Source organism: Callithrix jacchus, chromosome 22, assembly GCF_049354715.1.
Source record: "Callithrix jacchus isolate 240 chromosome 22, calJac240_pri, whole genome shotgun sequence".
Lineage (NCBI taxonomy): Eukaryota > Metazoa > Chordata > Mammalia > Primates > Cebidae > Callithrix > Callithrix jacchus.
This window is the reverse complement of record NC_133523.1, coordinates 48,470,210-48,491,608: the sequence shown is the minus strand read 5'-3', so window position 1 is coordinate 48,491,608 and position 21,399 is coordinate 48,470,210. Positions and strand designations below refer to the sequence as shown.

The window sequence follows — 21,399 nt, the reverse complement described above, 5'->3', positions numbered from 1 at the left end:
AAGACCAGCCTGGGCAAAACAGCAAGACCCCCATCTCTATAAAAGAAGAAGAAAGAAGAAGGAAGAGGAGGAGGAGATAATTTAGCCTAAGTGGTGTTTATTTTATTTTATACCAATATATCATAAAATATAATTTTCACATATATTTATGAATGAAAAGATCACAATTAGGATGATGTTTAAATATCTCCTATCCTGCCCTTTCAAGAAAACAATTTAAAGACGTTTCCGGGCCAGGCGCGGTGGCTCATGCCTGTGATTCCAGCACTTTGGGAGGCCGAGGGGGGTGGATCACGAGGTCAAGAGATCGAGACCATCCTGGTCAACATGGTGAAACCCCGTCTCGACTAAAGATACAAAAAATTAGCTGGGCATGGTGGAGCGTGCCTGTAATCCCAGCTACTCAGGAGGCTGAGGCAGAAGAATTGCCTGAACCCAGGAGGCGGAGGTTGCGGTGAGCCGAGATCGCGCCATTGCACTCCAGCCTGGGTAACAAGAGTGAAACTCCGTCTCAAAAAAAAAAAAAAAAAAGACGTTTCCAAACTCTCCCATATCTCTTCTCAGTGGGTTGTCACAATGCTTCTACAACTGTATACAAAAGAAACAAAAGAAAGAGAAATGGTCCAGAGAAGTGGGGTGACTTATCTAAGGTGACCCAGCCGGGAATGACCAAACTGGGCAGCTCAGAAGAGCCCTGTCCTTGGTGCTGCCGAAAACCCTGCGTCTTTGAGCTCCTTCCTCCCTAACATAACGTCAGCTTGCCGGTTTTTGCGCCCTCCCAGGACTACCCGTGTTGCTGTTTACTGAGTATTTTTCTCTACACTGCCCTTTTTTTTTTTGGACAGAGTCTCTGTCGCTCAGGCTGGATGCAGTGGCGAGATCATGCTCACTACAGCCTCGACCTCCTGTCCTCACGCGATCCTCCCATCTCAGCCTCCCGAGTAGCAGGCAGCAGCCACCGCACCCGGCCTAGAGGGACATTTTAAAAATCCTCACATTCATAAACTTGGCGTCATTACGTTATCATGAGCAGTGCAGAGGTAACCACAAAAACGTTTACTGTGGAAACAGCAAAGCTTCTTCGGTTCTGCTGAGGTTCCCCTGACTGCTGGAGCCTCGAGTCGGCCTACGTTGGTTAAGGAACGTTTGGATTTGTTTCCAGGGTGTTACAGGCATCCCAGCGCCATACAGAGCGTCCCCTAGGAGGGACCAACAGGTAACTAGATAGGGAACAACTCACTTTCTCCCGGGCACAGCCGCCACGCCACGCCACACCTCGCCACGCCACGCCACGCCACGCCCCCTGCTGTGCCACGCCCCCTCACCGCCCCACAGTGCGCCTGCGCAGTAGCTCTTACGCCAGTTAGAGCCCCACCCTCTTCCAGAGCGAACACTGGCCTCGGGGGCGGGGCTTGGGCACAAGATGGCCGCTGCGCGCCCGGAGCCCCAGAGTCCGAGCTCACCGACCCCGGAGTCGCGATCCCAGGAGCCACCGGACCTGGTGCGGGCGAGGAAGGGGCCTGGGCCTGGGGCTCGAGGTGGGAGGGGGTCGTAGTGTAGGGGGCGGGGCCGGGGCGGGGCCTATGAGGGATGGGCGGGGGAGGTATTTAGTGCTATGGCGCTGGGGGTGGGGCTTCTTGGGGTTACGCGAGGGGTGGGACAGGGGAGGAGCCTATGAGACAGTGGGCGGGGAGTGGGGAGGGGCCTATAAGACTGGGCGGGGCCTGAATGGAGCGGAGTCTGAGGACGGTGTTGTCCGTCGGGCGGGTATGGGTTCAGGGAACGGGGCTTACCAGGGGCAATTTGCATAACTAGGGTGGAGCCTTTTGAAGGGCGGGGCGTCGTAAATTATGTGGCCAATTCTACGGTTGGTTGGAAAGGTGACCCTGAAAGGTGTGGGGGATTATGATCTATTGGAATATCTATGTTGGGGTAGGGGATAATTCTGCAAGGGTCTAAGTGATGCTTTTCGAATGCCCAAGGGAGGAATTGCGGGTAGAAGTGGGTGGTCTAGGTGACTTTGGAACTTCCTCCACGTTCCCCCTAATTCCTCTCAGAATTAGAGAGCAACAGAGGATATTCATTCATTCAACAAACATTTACCTAGCTCCTACTTGGGCTCTGTAAATAGAGAAGTGACCAAGACAGACGAGGGCTGTGTTCCCTTGGAGCTTGCAGTCTCCTGAGGGGAGAGAGACAGTAAATGAGAGTTATGGTGATATGTTCTATAAAGGAAATAAAAATGGAGCCAGTAGAGTGGGGGTGGGGAGCTAAATTTAGATGAGGGAAGTCAGCTGGCTGCCGGCTTATGTTTAAGCTGGGGTCAGAGAGATAAGTGGAGCTACATCGCCACAGATATTATAGTGACGATTTAGGATAAGTACATTTGGAGCCATGGGAGTGTTTTGAGTACGAAAAATGACTTGATCTGATTTACATTTTCAAAAGACCTGCAGGCTATTCTAGGGAGGTGGGTTAGAAGGCAGCGGAAGCAGGAAAAGAGATCCCCTTCTGTTTTTCAATTGTGGAGGTGCCAGGTGATGGGGCTTTAACTAGGGTGGATGAAAAAAGGTGGGATCTATGATTTATTGGGGACAGGAGAGGAAATGTTGATAAGACCACAGCAGAATCCTGGAGGATGGGCCCGGTGCGGTGGCTCACGCCTGCAATCCCAACACTGGCAGAAGGATCTCTTGAGCTCAGTAGTTGGAGACCAGCCTGGGCAACATAGTGGGACACCCTCTACTTTAAAACAAACAAACACTAAATCTTTTGTTGTTGTTTTTGAGATGGTGTCTTGTTCTGTGGCCTGGGCTGGAGTGCAGTGGTGCCATCTCATCTCACTGCTACCTCCACCCCCACGGGTTCAAGTGATTTTCCTGTCTCAGTCCCTGAGTAGCTGGGATTACAGGTGCCCACTACAACACCTGGCTAAGTTTTGCATATTTAGTAGAGACAGAGTTTCGTCATGTTGGCCAGGCTGGTTTCAAACTCCTGACCTCAAGTGATCCACCTGCCTTGGCCTTCCAAAGTGCTGGGATTAACAGGCCTGAGCCACCACTCTGGGGCAGAAATAATTTTTTTTTAATTAGCTGGGGTGGTGGTGCAGGTAGTCCCAGCTACTCAGGGAGCTGAAGCGGGAGGATCGCTTCAGCCCAGGAGCTCAAGGCTGCAAAGGCCATGATCGCAACAGAGTGAGACCCTGTCTCAAAATAACAAAGAAGCCTAAGGTTTAATAATTGGGATGTACTGGGGAGGTCTTGAGGCAGGGTCCACAGGCTTTTCTTTTTTCTCCCCTTGCCCAGGTCCTGGTGCCTGATGACGGCCGCCCTGGCACACCCCCGAGTGACCTCATCGAGATCCAGGTGGTGAAGGTGACAGACACCACACTGGTCCCCGAGCCCCCGGAGCCAGGTTCTTTTCACTGTGCCTTGTGCCCTGCTGCCTTCCGGCTGGTTTCCGAGCTGCTGTTCCACGAACATGGCCACCTGGCTGGGGCCGAGGGAAGCGGGCAGGGTGGGGACCCAAGCCGGTGCCACGTGTGTGGCCACAGCTGCCCGGGCCCCGCCAGCCTGCGCGCGCACTACAGCCTGCACACTGGGGAGCGGCCCTACCGTTGCGCGCTGTGCCCACGGGCCTTCAAGGCCTTGGCACCCCTGCTCCGGCACCAGCACCGGCATGGGGTGGAGCCGGGCACCTCCCGGAGGCCTCCAGACGCGGTGGCCACGGCAGAACAGAGGCCCGGGGTGGCCCCGGAAAGGGCGGAGGTGGTGATGGCGGCGGCGGCGGCCGGCGCGGCAGTGGGGAAGCCTTTCGCCTGTAGGTTCTGCGCCAAGCCGTTCCGCCGCTCCTCAGACATGCGAGACCACGAGCGCGTGCACACGGGCGAGCGGCCCTACCACTGCGGCATCTGCGGCAAGGGCTTCACGCAGTCCTCGGTGCTGAGCGGCCACGCCCGCATCCACACCGGCGAGCGCCCGTTCCGCTGCGCGCTCTGCGACCGCACCTTCAACAACTCCTCCAACTTCCGCAAGCACCAGCGCACCCACTTCCATGGGCCGGGGCCTGGGCTGGGAGACTCTGGAGGCCAGCTGAGCTCCGCGGCGGCTGAGGTGTTGGGGAGTGGGTGCGGGGCAGGGGACCCCGCAGAAGAGGGGCAGGGGGAGACCGCGAAGGTGAAGGTGGAGGCCGACCAGTAGGCTGCAGACCAGGGACATGGGTTAGCTAAGGAGGCTGGTCCGGGGGGCGGGGGTGGGGAAACGGAGGCAGGGGACGGAGGAGAGGAGATTGGGGGAGAGATGACAGCTACAGGGATGGCTGTGAGCTGCTGATGATGGAGAGCAGAGGCAGATGGCCAGGCTCCAGACTCCTACAAGCCCACGCAGCACGTCTGCCAGACCTAGGAGAGGGACAGGTGCAGCTCCACAGGTGTGCGGCCACAGGCACGGCCCACAGGCTGGACGTCGCTGCTCTGATGGCTTCTTCATTGGCTTGTCCTTGCGCAAGACCCAGCCTGTCACGGCAGAGCCTGGGCACTTCAGAGGGGGAGCCCAGATCCAATGGAATGCGGGAATTGGGGTCCACCATGGTTTTCTGCTCTGGTCCTCCCTCAACCGAACCCTGGACTCTAGTGGGACTCCTTGGGTGGACCAGGATGGAGTCTCTTGCCTACCTCACTGCACTGCACTGGATCTGGGATGCCTACCCACAATGAGGCACAAGATACCCACCAAGTTGTCTGTGAAGAGACTCTGGGATCCCATCATCTCAAAACCAGAGGGTCCCCAAGTCACTGCTGAGACTGAGCCTCAAGGATGTAAGCCTGACCATAGGATCTTGACTCCAAGAGAGGCTGCCCCCCCTCACCCCCATGGTGGCCCATCCTTAACCCATCCACTCTTCTTTGGAGGCAACTGAAAGCACATAAAGCAAGCAGCTACCTAGCATCCCCTCCTAAAGCTTTAGGCTCAGAGCCCATGCCCCGCCCCCCCAAGCTACAAGGTAGCCTCAGGTTTCCCTCATTTCCTCCACTCCCAGCTGGAAGCAAACAGCTTACCCCATAGTCCCAGGCAGTCCCAAGGAAGGGCTGGCTGACGGCATGACGGCAGCATGGCCGGCTGGTCGGGATGTGGGGCAAAGAAGTCACTGTGGCAGGGGCCAGAGGACTTGGGAGCTGGAGGTGTGAAACTTCCAGCTCCGTTCCTATTAAAGGACATTGTGAAGGGCTTCTCTCTCAGTCTTGTGTTCGGATGTTCCGCTTTGGGGAGGAGGGGCCACACTGTGGTCTCGCCACCAGCAGTGAGTCGCATCATGCCTTCCTCCAGGATTGTTTCCCCATCGTTAGAATGGGTGGGGGGGAGTGAATAGGCCCCACTGTGTGGTTATGTGTTACGTGCTTCAGCTGTAGGAGAGGGGGGTCAGGGAAGTTTGGCAAAGTGAAGGGACGCCTGTGCTTTGCATGCTCGTTGAGTGAGAGTCTCTGATTGGCACACCTTTCTCCTCACCCAGCGCACCCCATGAGATAACTCACAGGCAACTCACAATGTGAACAGAACGCATTCCATTTTCCTCGAAGAAACCTCTCTGCTTCTGATGTCATTGGCACCACCAGCACCCAAGCTGGATACCTGGGCAGGTTTAAACTTCTTCATCCCTCATCCTCGTGTCCAATGTCGTATCAGTTCTCTCAGTTGAGCCAGTTAAATATCTTTGGAATTGGAATGTCTTTTCACCATCACTACACCTGTAGACCAAGCTAACAGCAGTCTCACATACAGACAACTGCACGGCAGCCCAGCTCCCCGCCCACGACTGCCCTCTTTTTTCTTTCTTTCTTTTTTTTTTTGAGATGGAGTTTTGCTCTTGTCACCCAGCCTGGAGTCCAATGGTGCAATCTCAGCTTATTGCAATCTCTGCCTCCTGAGTTCAAGCAATTCTCCTGCCTCAGCCTCATGAGTAGCTGGGATTACAGGTGCCTGCCACCACGCTCAGCTAATTTTTTAATTTTTAGTAGAGACAGAGTTTCACCATGTTGGCCAGCTGGTCTCAAACTCCTGACCTCAGGTGATCCACCCTCCTAGGCCTCCCAAAGTGCTAGGATTACAGGCGTGAGCCACCACGCCCAGCCACCTGTCTTCTTCTTCCTCCATATGGCAGGCACACAGATCCTCGTGTCTTTGAGAAGGGTTTGAAAATGTGAATGCCTACAGGAGCTGGGTGGCAGTGTAAACACATGAACAAGGCTGCCAGGTTCACGGGGAAATTGCCAGTGACATGAAATATGGGGACTGCCATCAGGTCTCAGAGTTGGGATTCAACAAATTGGACAGTGTCCCATCAGAAGAGGGAAACGGCTGCTCAGCTCCGGAATGCAGAGGGGGTTGCTAATTCGTCTCTTTCAGAAGTTCCATTAGTTCACATTACATAAAATCTTTTGATATCCCAATGTTGGCAGTTAAGTAAAACTTTTTTAAAAGTTCATAAACTAAACAAGAATGTGTGGGTCAGATTCCGCCTTGCAGCTGCCAGTATCCAGCCTCTAGTCTGTAAAATCACCCACGCCCCACCATTTGGAATTCAAGACCCTTCAGGGTTTAGCCCTCAAGAACTCAACCTTCAGCCATACTACTGTTTTAAATTATCCAGAATAGCAGGGGTTGGTTCAACACACTGCGCTCTCTGCCTGGAAATTGTTGCCACTTCTCTACCTGGCAAACTCCAGTTGGTTTATGTCATTGTTCAGGCATCACCTTCTCTCCAAGAAGCTTTTCTAGCCCCCCCCGCCCCCCGTCCACTCTGGCAAGGTCACTCCCCTGTGCTGCCTCAACCCCCAGTGATATTTCCATGTCCTTTACATTGTGAGACTCCATATCCACATTGCTGCTACACCCTGAACCCTGGGGCACTGGCAAAACGTCTGTCTCATGCTGGGTCTTCAGCATTAGAACATGGAGCCACATGGGGTAGCTGCCCTCTCATGGGTCACACAGGACTCACCCAGGCAGTGCTCTCTTACCTAGTTTTTTTTTTTTTTTTTTTTGAGATGGAGTTTCGCTCTTGTTACCCAGGCTGGAGTGCAATGGTGCGATCTCGGCTCACCGCAACCTCCGCCTCCTGGGTTCAGGCAATTCTCCTGCCTCAGCCTCCCAAGTAGCTGGGACTACAGGCGCGCACCACCTTGCCCAGCTAATTTTTTGTATTTTTAGTAGAGACGGGGTTTCACCATGTTGACCAGGATGATCTCGATCTCCTGACCTCATGATCCACCCGCCTCGGCCTCCCAAAGTGCTGGGATTACAGGTGTGAGCCACCATGCCAGGTCTCATCTTCAAATGTCTGTACTCAAGCACCCTGAGACTGGAGTCCAAAAAAAATTTTTTTTTGTTTTTGAGATAGTCTCGATCTGTCACCCAGGCTGGAGTGCAGTGCCTCCATCTCAGCTCACTGCAACCTCTGCCTTTCAGGTCCAAGCGATCCTCCTGCCTCTGCCTTTTGAGTAGCTGGGATTACTGGCACCCGCCATCATGCCTGCCTAAGTTTTGTATTTTTAGTAGAGACGGGGTTTCACCACTTTGGCCAGACTGGTCTCGAACTCCTGGCTTCAAATGATCCACCCATCTCAGCTTCCCAAAGTGCTGGGATCACAGGTGTGAGCCACCACGCCTGGCCGAGTCCAAATTCTACCTTGAATTTTGAAGATGTCCCTAGAGCATCTTTGTTCTTCAGGACCCCAGGCCCCTCTTCTAACAAATGAAATAACTAAACACACACTGCCCGGCATACATCTCAATGTTCCCCGCACCAGCATGAGAGCTGGGAATGGGCTTTTGAATCTGCCAATCATCCTGAAGGGCAGGTGCTAAGAGGGAGCTATATCATGACCGCTAGTCTGCACACGGCGTGGGGCAGCCGCGGCAGCTGGACGGGAGTTCTCTTTGTCTTATTGGAGACCCAGGGGCATGTCCACTGCATCTGTTTCCCCAGTGCCCAGCTCAGGGCCGGGCAGGCAGGAGGCCTCCGGAAGCGCTGGCGGAGTGAACAAAGGCTGAAAGCATCAGGAAGGGGAGGAGACCGGGCATGTCAAGTCAGTTCCTGAGAGCAGAACCCAGCTCAGACTAAGCTTACCTGTCTTGCCCATTTGCCCAGCTCAGACTAAGCTGGGAATACGGCAAATGCTCAGTACGTCCCCGTTGAGTGAGCGTGAGAGGCAGAGACGCCCAGAATCAAAATTGCAGAGGAAACAAGCTTTAACTTTGTGCTTTGTGACCACGAAACCCCCACTCTCCCTGGGTGGCATTTAAGAATGGACTCCAGCGGCCCTCATGGTAACGTTTATTATTCTCCGCTTTGTACAAGCCGCGTCAGCCATCCCGCCTCCCACCCGCCCACCCCAAAGAGCACCCAGCACCCCCTTGTGCCCTCCCAACTCTGCTCATACTCCACTGTCCAGCCAGATTTCAAAGGACGGGGAGGGGCTGTTCAGACCCATCTCCGCCAAAGTTTACTGGGGCAGAGCGCTGCTGGGGTGGGGGCTGATGAGGGTCACAAGAGAGGGTTGGACGGAGGATCGGGTTCAGTGTCTGATGGGATGAGGAGAGGGCGGAGAGGTTGAGGATGGGAGTGATTCAGTCTTGAGCCTGTCGGGCGTGCGCCTGAAGGTCGCCAGTCCGTCGGAAGTTCTGAAGGAGCGGGCAACAGCGGGGGGCGGGGGGAAGAGTCTGATGAGCCCTGGGAGGAGGGAGTCCAGAAGGGGGCTTCTGTTGGGCGTGGGATGGGACGCCCTCGGTCACGCATCTTTCCCGGCCAAGGTGCCCGCTCCTGCTCCAGGACCCCCGAGGTTCTCTGCCTTGTGCGCCAGGCGGTGTTTCTTGAGGCCGTAGGTGTTGGCGAAGCCCTCTCCGCACGAGGAACAGCGGAAGGGCCGGCCGCCCTGGTGGGCAGCCAGGTGCTTACGGAAGTAGCCGGGATCCTTGAAGGCCTTGAGGCAGGCGGGGCAGCGGAGCTCGGGCCGCGGCGGCTCGTGGGCGCGCTGGTGGCGCAGCACCGAGCTCAGATAGAAGAAGCCCTTGCCGCAGTGCTCGCAGCGGTAGGCGCGCTCGCCCAGGTGCAGCCGCTGGTGCTCCAGAAGGTTGGAGCGGTAGCGGAAGGTCTTGCCGCAGGCACTGCAGCGCTGGGGCCGGGCCACAGCGTGCAGCCGCCGGTGCTCCGCCAGGCTGGAAGACTGCGCGAAGCGCTTGGCGCACACGCCACACTTGAAGGCCCGCTCGCCAGTGTGCACCACGCGGTGCTGCCGCAGGTACCAGGAGCGCAGAAAGCCGCGGCCGCACACGCCGCACCGGTACGGCCGCTGTTCCGTGTGGCAGCGCTGGTGGCGCATCAGCAGGGCCGCCTCCCAGAAGCGCTTCCCGCACACCGGGCAGCGGAAGCCCCGCTTCTGCCGATGGCTGCGGCGGTGCAGGAGTAGGTCGTAGGCGCCCGCGAAGCTCTGGCCGCAGAGGCCGCAGCCCAGGGTCCGTCGCACCAGGTGCACGTACTTGTGAGTCACCAGACCCAGGAAGTGCTTGAAACTCTGGCCGCACGTGGCACAGCTGAAGCGCTCCGGGCCTGAACTGGCACCCCCGCCGGCCCCCGCCACTGCCGCCCCGCCTGCGTCCTCGCCTCCGGATACCCCAGCTAGCGCCGCCACAGCTGCCCCCACCTCCCCTGCCAGCCCGTTGTCCAGCACGCTGGCCGCATCCGTGCCGCTGGAGCCGTCTGGGGGCTGCGTGCCGCCGGGTGTGGGCGGGAGCAGGCGCTCGGGGGCGGCCTGGTGGACCAGCTTGTGCCACATGAGGTTCTCGATGAAGCCGAAGGTCTTGCCGCAGGCGTCGCAGCCGTATGGCTTCTCTGCCATGTGGGCCTCCTTGTGGCTCATGACGTGAAAGAGATCCGGGAAGTGCTCCCCGCAGTCCGAGCAGGCGTAGCTCAGCCCATCGGCAGGCCCTGCGGACGCGCCCGAGGCCCCCGGCCCACAGGCCCCCGGAGCGCCCTGGGTGGAGGGGAGGCCCGCGGCCCCGGCCAGGGCGCAGGGCAGCTGGAGCCGGTGCACCTGGCGGTGGCGGGTGAGGCTCTGAGGGTAGCCGAAGACCTTGCCGCACAGCTCGCACTTGTATGGCCGCTCGCGCGTGTGCACCACGTGGTGCTTGCTCAAGTGGAACGATTCACGGAAGCGCTTCCCGCACACGGGGCACTGGTGGGGCTTCTCGCCCGTGTGGATGCGCTCGTGGCGCTTCAGGGTCTCGCGGCGCCCGAAGCCGCGCCCGCAGATGCCGCAGCAGAACGTCTTTCCCGGGACACTGGCACCTGAGCCTCCTGCCCCACTGGTCCCCGCGCCACCGAGCAGCAGCGGATGGGCACCTAGGAGGGGGACCGGCACGGCGCCGTACACTACCGCTGCAGCTGCCGCGGCCGCCTTCTCACTGTCGGTGGCGGGAGGGTCGGGGGGCAGGAGGTACGGGCCCGGGGGGAAGGTGGGCGGGGGCTGCGGAGCGGAGGCAGCCCCGTCCTTGGGTGCCTCGGTGGCGGTGGCGGCAGCGGGCGGGGCGTGGGCGGCCTTGTGGCGGAGCAGGCTCTGCGGCGCCGAGTAGGACTTGCCACACAGGTCGCAGGGGTACACGGGCCGAGGTCCCCCCGCGCCCGCGTGGGCCGCCTGGTGCTTGAGGAGGTAGGAGGCGTCGCGGAAGGCTTTGCCGCAGATGCCGCAGGGCAGGCGCAGCAGGTCCGCGGAGTGCGTCTTCACGTGGCGCTTCAGGCTCTCCCTGCGGTTGAAGCTCTTGCTGCACACGGAGCAGGAGAAGGGCTTCTCGCCTGTGTGGATGATCTGGTGCTGGTGCAGGTGACTGGGCTTCTTGAAAACCTTCCAGCAGAGCGGGCAGGCGAACGGGCCGTCGCCACCCCCGGTGGTGGGAGGGGCCACCCCAACACCAGCTGGGGCAGCGCTCCCGTCTGCGGAGGGGGCGGGAGCCGTGGGCGTGGCGGGAGGACCCGAGGACACGGTGGAGGGGGCAGCAGCGGCAGCCGCAGTGCTGGCAGCGGGCGCCGGGAGGCCCAGCTGCGGAAGCTGGGGGCCGGGCTGGGGCGGGCCCCCTGCGGCCGGGGGCACGTCCTTGTGGCAGCGGCGGTGGCGGATGAGGCTGGACACGTGGTTGTAGGTGCGGCCGCAGACCCCGCACTCGTAAGGCCGCTCTCCCGAGTGCACCAGCATGTGCTGGACCAGGTGCGAGGACTGCTTGAAGGACTTCTGGCACACGCCGCAGGGGAAGCGCCGCTCCATCAGGTACTTCAGCCTCCGGAAGTAGCCCTTGTCGTCCTTGGTGGGGTCGCAGGCCGCTACCGCGGGGGGTCCCGGTGGGGTCTGTGAGGGGGTGGGAAGTGGCCCTGGGGCCCCCGCAGGAGGGCCCAGCCCGGGCGTCACCCCCGGCCCTGACGCGGGCCCTCCTCGCTTCAGGTTCCCGAACAAGTGCTGGTGTCCCGAGAGGTCCACGATGCCCCACTGGGGGGTGGGGAAAGCAGCGTCAAAGAGGGGAGGAGGGGGCGCCCCGAAGGCGGGCGGCAGGGGCGGATCGGGCTTCTTGGCTTGAGAAGAGGAAGAGGACGAAGACGAGGATGACGAGGAAGACGAAGAGGAGGAAGAGGAGGAGGAGGACGAGGAGGGCACCTCCGCCTTGGGCTTGAAGGTGGACTGGGGCGGGTAGTCATACTGCGGGGGTGGGGGCTGCGGCGGGGGCTGCGGTGGGGGGCCGGGGGCGCAGGGCAGGGCCGCCACCGCCTTGGCATGTTCCCCATACAGTTCCATGGGCTCGAAGCGCTGGTGGTTGAGGAATTCCAGGAAGTCGAAGGGGTAGCTCTGGAAGTGCACCCCGTCCTCACCCCCAAGGCCGCTGCTCCCGCCTCCCCCGGCGCCGCTGCCCACTGGGTTCGCCTCCATCTCCGGCAATTAGGAGACGCGAGACCCTGTGAAGAGGAGGAGGGGGCTGAGGACACGGCCGGGCCGCTGAGTCTCCCCACAGGTGAAGGGAGCTGTGCGCCCACCCATCCATCCAGCTGGGGATCACCCCCTGCCAGGTTTAGGCTTCCAGTCCCTCTGCCTGTCCACCCCGAAGGGCACCCCTTCCTCTCGGCTCCTGCCCCCTGCCTCTCCGGTTCGCCTTCACCTTCCCTCTGTGTGTTCTCAACTCCCACCCTGCTTCCCATCTCTCTTTTCCCTCGAACTCCTTCCAGCTCTTCCCATCTTTTCTGGGGTCACGACAGCTTTGCTGCCATCCTCAGACGCTCTCCTCCACACCACCTGCAGACCCTCTACGATTTGCAGAAACAGGGCCTTGCTTTGTTGCCCAGGCTGGTCTCAAACTACTGGACTCAAGTGATCCTCCTGCCTCCACCTCCTAAAGTGCTGGGATTATGGACATGAGCCACCGCCCCAGACGGGGCCCTCTACTTTCTCTCCTTCTCAGACTCCAATTCTCCCAGCATCCTGGGGCTTCTGGACCGGGTCTTTCCAAACCCTCTCAGGCCCTCTGCTTCTCTGCACTCTCCTGCTCCCTCCCCCACCCCAGCCCTCAGTCCTCATCCCTTCAGGTTTTATCCTAAAATGAGGATAATGTTAAGGGTAATGATAATGTTAAGGGTAATAAGAGTTTCTATCAGCACGATTGGGAGGGAAGACTCTGGGGCCAGACTGCCAGGTTCAAATGTAAGCCCTGCCACTTTCTAGCTGTGTGCCCATGGGCAGGTGACAGAACCTTTCTGTGCCTCCATTTCCTCATCCTCAAATGGGGACGACAAAGCACCTGCCTGCCTCACAGCGTTGTGAGACTTCAACACAACCCTGTGAGGGGGGCGGTTCCTGGCACTCTGTAAGCACTCGGTACACAGAAGGTATCAGCTGGGTGCAGTGGGTCACACCTGTAATCCCAGCACTGTGGGAGGCTGAGACAGCAGAACTGCTTCAGCCCAGGAGATGGAGGCTGCAATGAGCTGTGATCACAACACTGCACTCCAGCCTGGGTGACAGAGCAAGACCCAGCTCTAAAATTTAAAAAGAGAAGATATGAGGCTGCTCTCACTGTTATTACTAGCAGAAATAAGGAAGTCAGGACAAGCCTAGAGAGCTGAAGTCAGTATGCTGGGGGGGGGGGGGGTGCACTCTTTTAATACTAATACAAAGTAGAAAGGAGAATTTGCTTGCCTGGGAGAAATAAATTCAGCAAGGGGGCTGGCATGTAGTCAGAAGGTGGCCCGATGCAATCAAAACACAGACCTTGGGCTTGGAAAGACCTGGGTTCAAATCCCAGCTCCACTGGGATCCATGCTTTCTCCATGTTTAAAATCTGACTGGGGAGAACCCTATACTGCAGGGAGATTGAAGGGGGTTGGAACAGAATGAAATGAAACACACGCATCAGCAGAATGCATTCAACCCCCTGAGGTATCGGCACCATTCCTGACACCACGCCCCTGGGCTGAGCCTAGCAACAGACTTGAGTTCCCGTCCTCGCCCGTAGTGGGGCTTCTCCTGACCCCCCCACCCTGGCATCATTCTCTGGCACCTCCTTTAGCTGACTTTTCATTCCAGACTGCAGGTATCCATGTGTGTACCCCACACCACACCAGAACCTCAGCTCCCGTAACTGATCTCTGAGCTTACTCTTCCTGCTGGCATGGGGAAACACCTCCAGAGTGGGTGCAGGGCCAGTGGGAGAAGGGCCTGTGAGGTCTGACCCGCTTCCTGTCCATCATCCCCACCTGATGGGGGCCTGGCTCTAAGCCCAGACCACTGCGGGGGTCAAGGGGATTCCTACCCAGGCCTGGGCCCTTTATCCTCTATCCATCGGGCTGCTCTCTCCTCCCACAGGTGAGGGGTGAGTGTCTCTTCCACTCCAAACGCCATCCTGGAGTGAGATATTTTTAGTCTCCAGCTCTGGCTGTCCTTATCTTTGGACAAGACTCAACATCCCATGCCCTTCACACTCCCTCTGTCTAATCCGATCTCCGGAAAAAGGACAGGCGTGGCTAGGGTGGTAATTGGAAGGCTGTAGGTGGAACCTAAGTTGGGGAGACAGCTCTGGAGGGGGCTAACTGGACACGGAGGAAAGTGCAGGCTGTAAGGATGCAGGGAGCAGGGGGTGACTTAGGGTGCTATGGGGAGGAAGGGAAGAGTGTTTGGGGAAAGAAGCCACGGACCTAGCTTGCCTCCATCAGAGCACCATCAATCACAGCTACCACTGGGCATTTCCTAGAGGCCAGCCACTGTTCTAAGAACATTACACGTATTAATTCACTGACTCCCCACAACTCTAAGAAATAGGAGCAGCTGAGCAGCCCCCAGGCACCACAGCAACCCTAGGGTGCCACAGCCTGGAAGCTAAAAAATAGGAGCAGCTGTTACCACCACTGGATAAATTAGAAAATGAAGGCACGGAGAGGCAAAGTGAGTTGCCAGTAGTCACAGGGTAAGAGTCTGGATCAATGGGCATGAACCCCATTCCCACCCCTGCCCCCACGGCGGTGTTTCACCTGGGGTTGTTCCCAGAGTGAAGGACGGTGAGGGTGGAACTATCAGGATAAGAGCTTTATTGAGAGGTGTCCTCTGGGCTATGAGGGGTGTCTATACAAGGGGCCTGGTAGGAGATGGTGGTGGTTACACTCTCCTCTGCTTGGAATGTTCTTCCCCAGATTTCAACAAGGCTCCCACAGGAGCCTCCCTGGGTCTCTATTCAGCACTCCCCACCCCATCACCTGTAGCCCCTCATCAGCTGTAGGTTATTCATCATAGTTATTACTAGCAACTTATTGATACTCCTTTTCTGTGTGTTTACTGTTTGGCCTCTCTCTAGGAAAGCAAGGACTTGGCCTGTCTAGCTCGCCTCTGTGACCCCAGCACTTAGCGTAGCACGTGGCACAGTGTGGGTGCTTGACAAATATTTACTGATATGTGAAAATGAAACACCGCTTTCCTAAATCGCCAGTGGGTCCACAAAGAAATCATACATTAGAAAATGCTGGCTGGGCACAGTGGGTCACGCCTGTAATCCCAGCACTTTGGCAGGCTGAGGCAGGAGGATCACCTGAGGTTAGGAGTTCAAGACCAGCCTGGCCAACATGGCGAAACCCCATCTCTAATAAAAATACAAAAATTAGCCAGGCGTGGTGGCACATGTCTGTGATCCCAGCTACTTGGGAAGCTGAGGCAGGAGAATCGCTTGAACTTGGGAGGCAGAGGTTGGAGTGAGCTGAGCCTGTGCCACTGCACTCCAGCCTGGGTGACAAGAGCAAAACCCTGTCTCAAAAAAAGAGAAAATGCTTAGTAATTAATGAAAATGAAAACACAATATGCCAAAGCTGAGGAGGTACAGCCAAAGCAGTGCTCAGAGGGAAATGCATAGCTGGGAATGTCTATCTTGATATTCGTGGAATGAAAGGATTAGACTAAGCTGACCAAACTCCCAGAGGAACGGAGGGGGACATTTAGCATAAATGGAGCTCAGTGACCCCAGGAGTTCCTGGGAAATGATGTTACAGGGAAGGTCACTGAGGGCAGGGTGTGTATGTTGGAGGGATACATCAGCGGTGGACAGGATCGGTCAGGCTCATAATTTCCACTAGGAAACCAGAGACGTTTCCTCTTTCATACGACTCAAGCCTAAACTGGTGTTTTTTGTTTTTTTTTGAAATGGAGTCTTCTCTGTCACCCAGGCTCACTGCAACTTCTGCCTCTGGGATTTGAACGATTCTCCTGCCTCAGGTCCTTAGCAGCTGGGATTACAGGCATATGTCATTATGCCCAGCTAATTTTGTATTTTTAGTAGAGACGGGGTTTCACCACATTTGCCTGGATGGTCTTGAACTCCTGACCTTGTGATCCACCCACCTCGCCCTCCCAAAGTGCTAAGTGTTGGAATTACAGGCCTGAACCACCAGGCCTAAACTGGTGTCTTTAAGTGGGGATGTCATAGGAGGGTTTTATGTGGAGAGAAGCACGATGGGCCGTTCTGCTGCAACAAAGCTGCCTTGTGACAAACTTCTAGTTTGTTAATAAGAGACAAACATAAAGCGACATATGACACTGGCTGAGTGCTTTCTACTGCCCAGTACTCTTCTGGCTCTTACCTGTGTTTACTCAACCAGTCCTCCCACTAACCATAGGAGATGGTTACAATTACTGACTCTGAAATACGAAGGAAGAGACTGACAGCCAGAGACATAAATTAAACTTCCAAAGTCAGGCCGGGTGCAGTGGCTCAGGCCTGTAATCCCAGCACCTCCGGAGGCTGAGGCGGGTGGATCACCTGATGTCGGAAGTTGGAGACCAGCCTGGCCAACATATAGTGAAACCCCATCTCCACTAAAAATACAAAAATCACTTGGGCCTGGTGTTCCAGCTACTTGGGAAGCTGAGGCAGGATAACCGATTGAACCCAGGAGGCAGAGGTTGCAGTGGGCTCACTCCATGCACTCCAGGCTGAGCAACAGAGTGAGATTCCATCTCTCAAAAATAAATAAGGGCCGGGCTCACACCTATAATCCCAGCACTTTCGGAGGGTGAGGTGAGCAGATCATGAGGTCAGGAGTTCAAGACCAGTCTGGCCAACAGAGTGAAACCCCATCTCTACTAAAAATACAAAAAATTAGCTGGTGTGGTGGTGTGCGCCTGTAATCCCAGCTACTCAGGAGGCCGACGCGGGAGAATAGTTTGAACCTGGAAGGCAGAGGTTGCAGCGAGCTGAGATAGCACCACTGCACTCTAGCCCCACTGCAAGACTGTCTCAGTCAATCAATGAATCAATAAACAAACTTCCCAAGCCACACTGTGAACTCGTGGCAGAACCAGTGGTTGAAGAAAGGCAGCAAGGCTCCAGAGTCCATCTCATGCTGCCTTTCAATATTTCTCCCTCCAAAATGAAGGAGGAGCCCATCCCACTTCATACTGGATACATGCATTGCTCCACCCACCTTCCTGCCACCTATTCCCAAGTCTCTTGGCTTGACCCAAGACCAGGACAAGTTTGCTGAACTCTAACAAACATTGTGCTTAGGTACCTAATGTGGCTTGTTTCATTCAAACTTCACAACGAACTTGTAAGTATTAATATTATTCCCATTTTACCGACAGGAGGACTATAGCCAAACCATGTCTATCCTCTGTCTAAAATCAAACAGCAATCCCATCTTGCTCAAAAGCCACAGTCTTTACAATGACCTACACAGTCCCCACAGTCTCCTGGCTGCTATTCCAATATACCCACTCCATTACTGCCCCAGGGCCTTTGCACTGGCTGTTGCTTCTGCCTGTAATACTGACTCTCAGGCATCCACCTCGCTCACCCTTTCACCTCCTTCCCATCATTGCTCAGCTGTCTTCTCAATGAGCCTCTCAGTAACCAGTTACCTGTCACCCAGGCCCACATCTGGATCTCCCCTACCCTATTCATTTCTCTCCTTCCTGCTCATCCTCATTCACGACATTATGTAGTTGACTTCTCTGCCTTGATTTTGCTGCCCTCCCCAACCAGATCGGCTTCACAAAGGCAAGGATTTTTCTCTCTTGTTCACTGTTCTGTCCCCGGGACTTAACAACTGTTTCTGGCTTGACACATTTTTGTTTGAAGAAGTGAACGAATGAGACTAGGAAAGGAGGGAGTGGTGTGCTCAAAGCCGTGAATCCTGTTGGAACCCAGGGCTCATCCTCCTAATCACTTGACTCCTGGGGCTGGGGAGCTTTTAAGAGCAGCCTCCCAGTGGGCCACAGTTGTCCCGGAGAAGGGGAATTGATACCCTTGTACAACTTTTTGGTGTGTGGGTTTTGGGAAGGACAAGATGACAAGACATAGGAATATCCTGGGAGAGGCCACCCTGATGCCCCTGCTCCCCGTCTCCATCTCTTTACCCCCTGATATTTTACTTTTAACACACAAATATGCTCTTGGTTTTTATTTTCTTTTCACTGCAGCCTCGAACTCCTGGGCACAAGCAGTCCTCCCACCGCAGCCCCCTGAACAGCTGAGACTACAGGTGCATACCACCCACACCTAGCTTTTTAATTATTATTATTTCTGTAAAGACAGGGTCTATGTTGCCAGGGGTTGGTCTTCAACTCCTGGCCTCCACCGCTCCTCCCACACTGGCCTTCCCAACTGGTGGGATTACAGGCATGAGCCACTTCGCCTGGCCTGTGTTTTGTGTTTTAATCATCTGTCCCCTCAACTAGCATATCCACCCTATGAGGACAGGGATTCTTGTGTATTCTGTTCTCTGTTGCACCCCCAATGTAAAGTAGGTGCTCATTAAACAGGTGTTCAACAAGTGTTTATGAGTGAACATATAAATGAAAGAAGAACATTCTGGGCTTGGTAAAGCTGAAAAAGGCTAGATAATGTATCCCAGTGCCCTCACCTCCAAAGCCTTTTGAGACCAAACCTTCCTTCCTCTTGTTCTTCCCTTCAAATTGCCAGCCTCCCCCGCTGCTCCCCCACTCCCCGTGATCACAGCCACATAAGGCCCTTCTCACTTGCTGCTCCTGCTGCCTGTTCACCCAGATCTCTGGATGGCTTAACTGCCTCTTGTAATTCAGGTTTCACCTCTAAAGTAGTTCATCCGCCTCTGAGAGAACCCACAAAACCCCACATATCTTTGTTGATTTGTTTCTGACCGACTAGACTAAAACCCTGCACAATGAGAAGGCTGGGCACCTCTCCCCTTCATGCCCTTGAGCTAGAATGGCCAATGTTCATTCAATGAAGAATGCACGCCCAAGACGAAATAAGTCACACCCTAGTTAAGTCAAGGGTCTTCCCTAGAGAGTCCAGGACGAGGGCAGAGAGCTGGGTAAGAAGTTGCAGGTCAGGGCAAGCCTCGTTCATGCCATGGGAAGAGGGTGAGTAACACCCTGGGAGGAAAGGCCTCGCGGCCTCACTGCGGGACACTTCTGTGGCAGAAGTAATGAAGACAGGGGCTGACCATGACGAGGGTGGGGTGAGAGGAGGTACAGGAGTATTTCACGGGAGCCGAGAGCTAAGCAGGCAGATATTTCTACCTGAATGGGAAGAGGATGTGGGTATGAAAGAACTCTAGAGGGAGCTGTCCCGCCGCGAGGGGAGGTGTCTTTCAAAGGGGGGTGTATTCTTAAGGGGAATCACTGGGGGATCTACAGAAGGGAAAAAGGCATTCTTGTGCTGACCAGAATAGAAAGTATTTTCACACCCACGAAAAGGCGTTCGGCTGGAGCGGGAGGTGGCCAGGATCATTGGGGGCTGTTGCTGTGTATGAACAGAGATAACGGGGGCAGTTCTGCTGCAAATCGCTAAGGCAACACTCTGGGGAGAATTCTGTAGAGGACACTGAAGAAGAGGGTCCACGAGCAGATGCCCGACACGGGGAGGGGCAACGCTGATGGCATCTGGAGGCTGACCTGAGGAAGCAATGACGGGGGCGCTATGTGGAGGGGATCCTAGGAGGAGGTATCGGTTGGGGGACCTGGCAGCCGTTTAGGGGATCGCCACGAATTAAAGCGCTTTGGCAGTCATCCTAGCTGGGGGCGTTCACGGAGGAGCTATCTGCAGTGGTCTTACGGGGGAGCAGTGATTGGGGGTTCCCTGGCAAGGGCCGGGCGGGAGCTGCACTGACTTGCTAGGGGTGGGGGGACGCTCTGGGGACCAGAGCCGGCCAGGGCGGGGGCCCCCGCCCACGCTGCACCCGGGCCCCCGGGCCACGCACCCCGTCACTCACCGGCGCCGGGGTCTCCGCCGGGAGGAGGCCGAGGAGGCGGAGGAGGCGCCGCCGCTCCGGGGAGACCCGAGGGCCCGACCGGAAGTGCCGCCCCCTTCCCCCTCCCCGCAGCCCCGCGCCGCTCGACCGGAAGCGGAAGTCGCGCCCGTTCCCGAGGCGCCGGCGTGGAGGATCGGAAAGAGAAGGCGGTGGCGGGGAGCAGGAAGGGGGAAGTGCGCTTGCGCACTGACTCGGAAACGCGAACGGTGAAAGCTCGGCCGCTTCCGGTGGGAGAGCTGTGCCAGGTGCGCCTGCGCTTTGTGTGCCCGCCTCTTCTCAGGGCACCGCCTACACGCTCTGGGCATCCAGTTAAGCCACACCTCCAGCTCCGGTCTCACACTGAAGCTCCACCCACCCCCTGGCTCTGAACCACGCCCATTTCCCAGCGTAGTTCTAAGTCCCCACCGTCTGAAAATCTGTCTTCTTCCCCTAGCCTTCAAGCAGTTTCTCCTGTTCTGCCACTTCTCCAAGCTCCTATCTGGAAATTCACCCATCCCTAAACCACACTCCTTTCGTCCCAGCCCCCATGCAGAACCACGCCCCTTGCATGTAATCCCCGCCCCTTCACCCTATAGCATTTAAGCTGCACCTCGTGACTTTTGAGTACCTCCTACCTGTAAAGCAGTTTTTAAATCGATGGTTGTCAAGGACAGTTGGGAGGCCAGCAGCATCAATATCAGTATCCGGCTGCCTGCTCAGACCATGCAGAATGGAAGACCCCGGCGGTGGGGTTCTAGGGATCCGTGTTTTGAGATACTCTTCGGCTGATTCTGCTGCATGCTGGTCAAAAGCCATGGCTTTACCACACTTGACACTGCCCGGCTTATATAATCTCTATAATCCCGGCTCCCAACTCAGCCCCATCCCAAGCAGCCAAACCCAGGCCCATTCAGCCCCTCTTGCTAAGCTTCCCCCTCTCCCAGGAACTTCCCGTTAGTTACTCCTCTCTTAGATACTTACTTCTCTCCCCACCGCCTCCATAGCAGTTGTGCGCATCCCTCAGCACCTTCTTCTAAGTCTCACCTCTCCTAATACCCTGTTCCCTCCATTAAGCCCCGGCCCCTGGCCCTGAACCACGTCCACCTCAGAGCTGAATAATTATAAGCTCCGCCCCTCGCCTTAAAATCAGTCCTCTTGGACTGGCGTGGTGGCTCACGCCTGTAATCCCAGCACTTTGGGAGGCCACGGCAGGCAGATTACTTGAGCACAGGAGTTCAACACCAGCCTGGGCAATATGGCAAAACCCCGTCTCTACAAAAAAACATAAAAACTAGTCAGGAATGCTGGCGCGCGCCTGTAGTCTCAGCTCCTCCGGAGGCTGAAGTGGGAGGGTTGAGCTTGCAACCCTCAAACCCTGTTTGAGGCTGCAAGGTGCCGTGATCAGGCCACTGCACTCCAGCCTGGGTGACAGAGCGAGACCCTGTCCCAAAAAATATGTAATAATCCTTTCTCCTCGCCCACCCTCACACAGTTCCTCCGGTTCTTTCTCATCTCCAAGCCCCTACTCTCTAGAAGATAAACCCTATCACACTTCCTCTAAACCTGTCACTTTCTGCAGACCACTCCTAGGCCTATTTAAGCTCCACCCAACTCTAACCT

The 21,399-nt window shown here is 56.4% G+C and overlaps 2 protein-coding genes across 5 annotated transcripts; one reads left to right on the top strand and one right to left on the bottom strand.

Annotated features, from left to right (window-relative positions):
* The first annotated feature begins 1,414 nt into the window (after positions 1-1,414).
* On the top strand, positions 1,415-5,226 carry ZNF784 (zinc finger protein 784). Of its 2 annotated transcripts, none has more exons than XM_002762514.6 (2): positions 1,415-1,501; positions 3,306-5,226. In XM_002762514.6, exons 1-2 carry the CDS (start codon positions 1,424-1,426, stop codon positions 4,197-4,199), a joined length of 972 nt encoding a protein of 323 aa, XP_002762560.3. In that variant the 5' UTR covers positions 1,415-1,423; the 3' UTR covers positions 4,200-5,226. The 2 variants fall into 2 exon arrangements, with proteins under 2 accessions (XP_002762560.3, XP_035142505.3); XM_035286614.3 differs by lacking the exon at positions 1,415-1,501 and adding an exon at positions 1,710-1,767.
* Positions 5,227-8,317: 3,091 nt separating this feature from the next.
* On the bottom strand, positions 8,318-21,394 carry ZNF865 (zinc finger protein 865). Of its 3 annotated transcripts, XM_035286611.3 has the most exons (3): positions 20,761-21,394; positions 20,415-20,580; positions 8,318-11,991 (listed from the first exon to the last, which is right to left on the bottom strand). In XM_035286611.3, exon 3 carries the CDS (start codon positions 11,963-11,965, stop codon positions 8,786-8,788), a length of 3,180 nt encoding a protein of 1,059 aa, XP_035142502.1. In that variant the 5' UTR covers positions 11,966-11,991; positions 20,415-20,580; positions 20,761-21,394; the 3' UTR covers positions 8,318-8,785. The 3 variants fall into 3 exon arrangements, with proteins under 3 accessions (XP_035142502.1, XP_035142500.1, XP_078217057.1); XM_035286609.3 differs by lacking the exons at positions 20,415-20,580; positions 20,761-21,394 and adding an exon at positions 19,762-19,847; XM_078360931.1 differs by lacking the exons at positions 20,415-20,580; positions 20,761-21,394 and adding an exon at positions 13,839-13,935.
* Between the last annotated feature and the right edge of the window lie 5 nt (positions 21,395-21,399).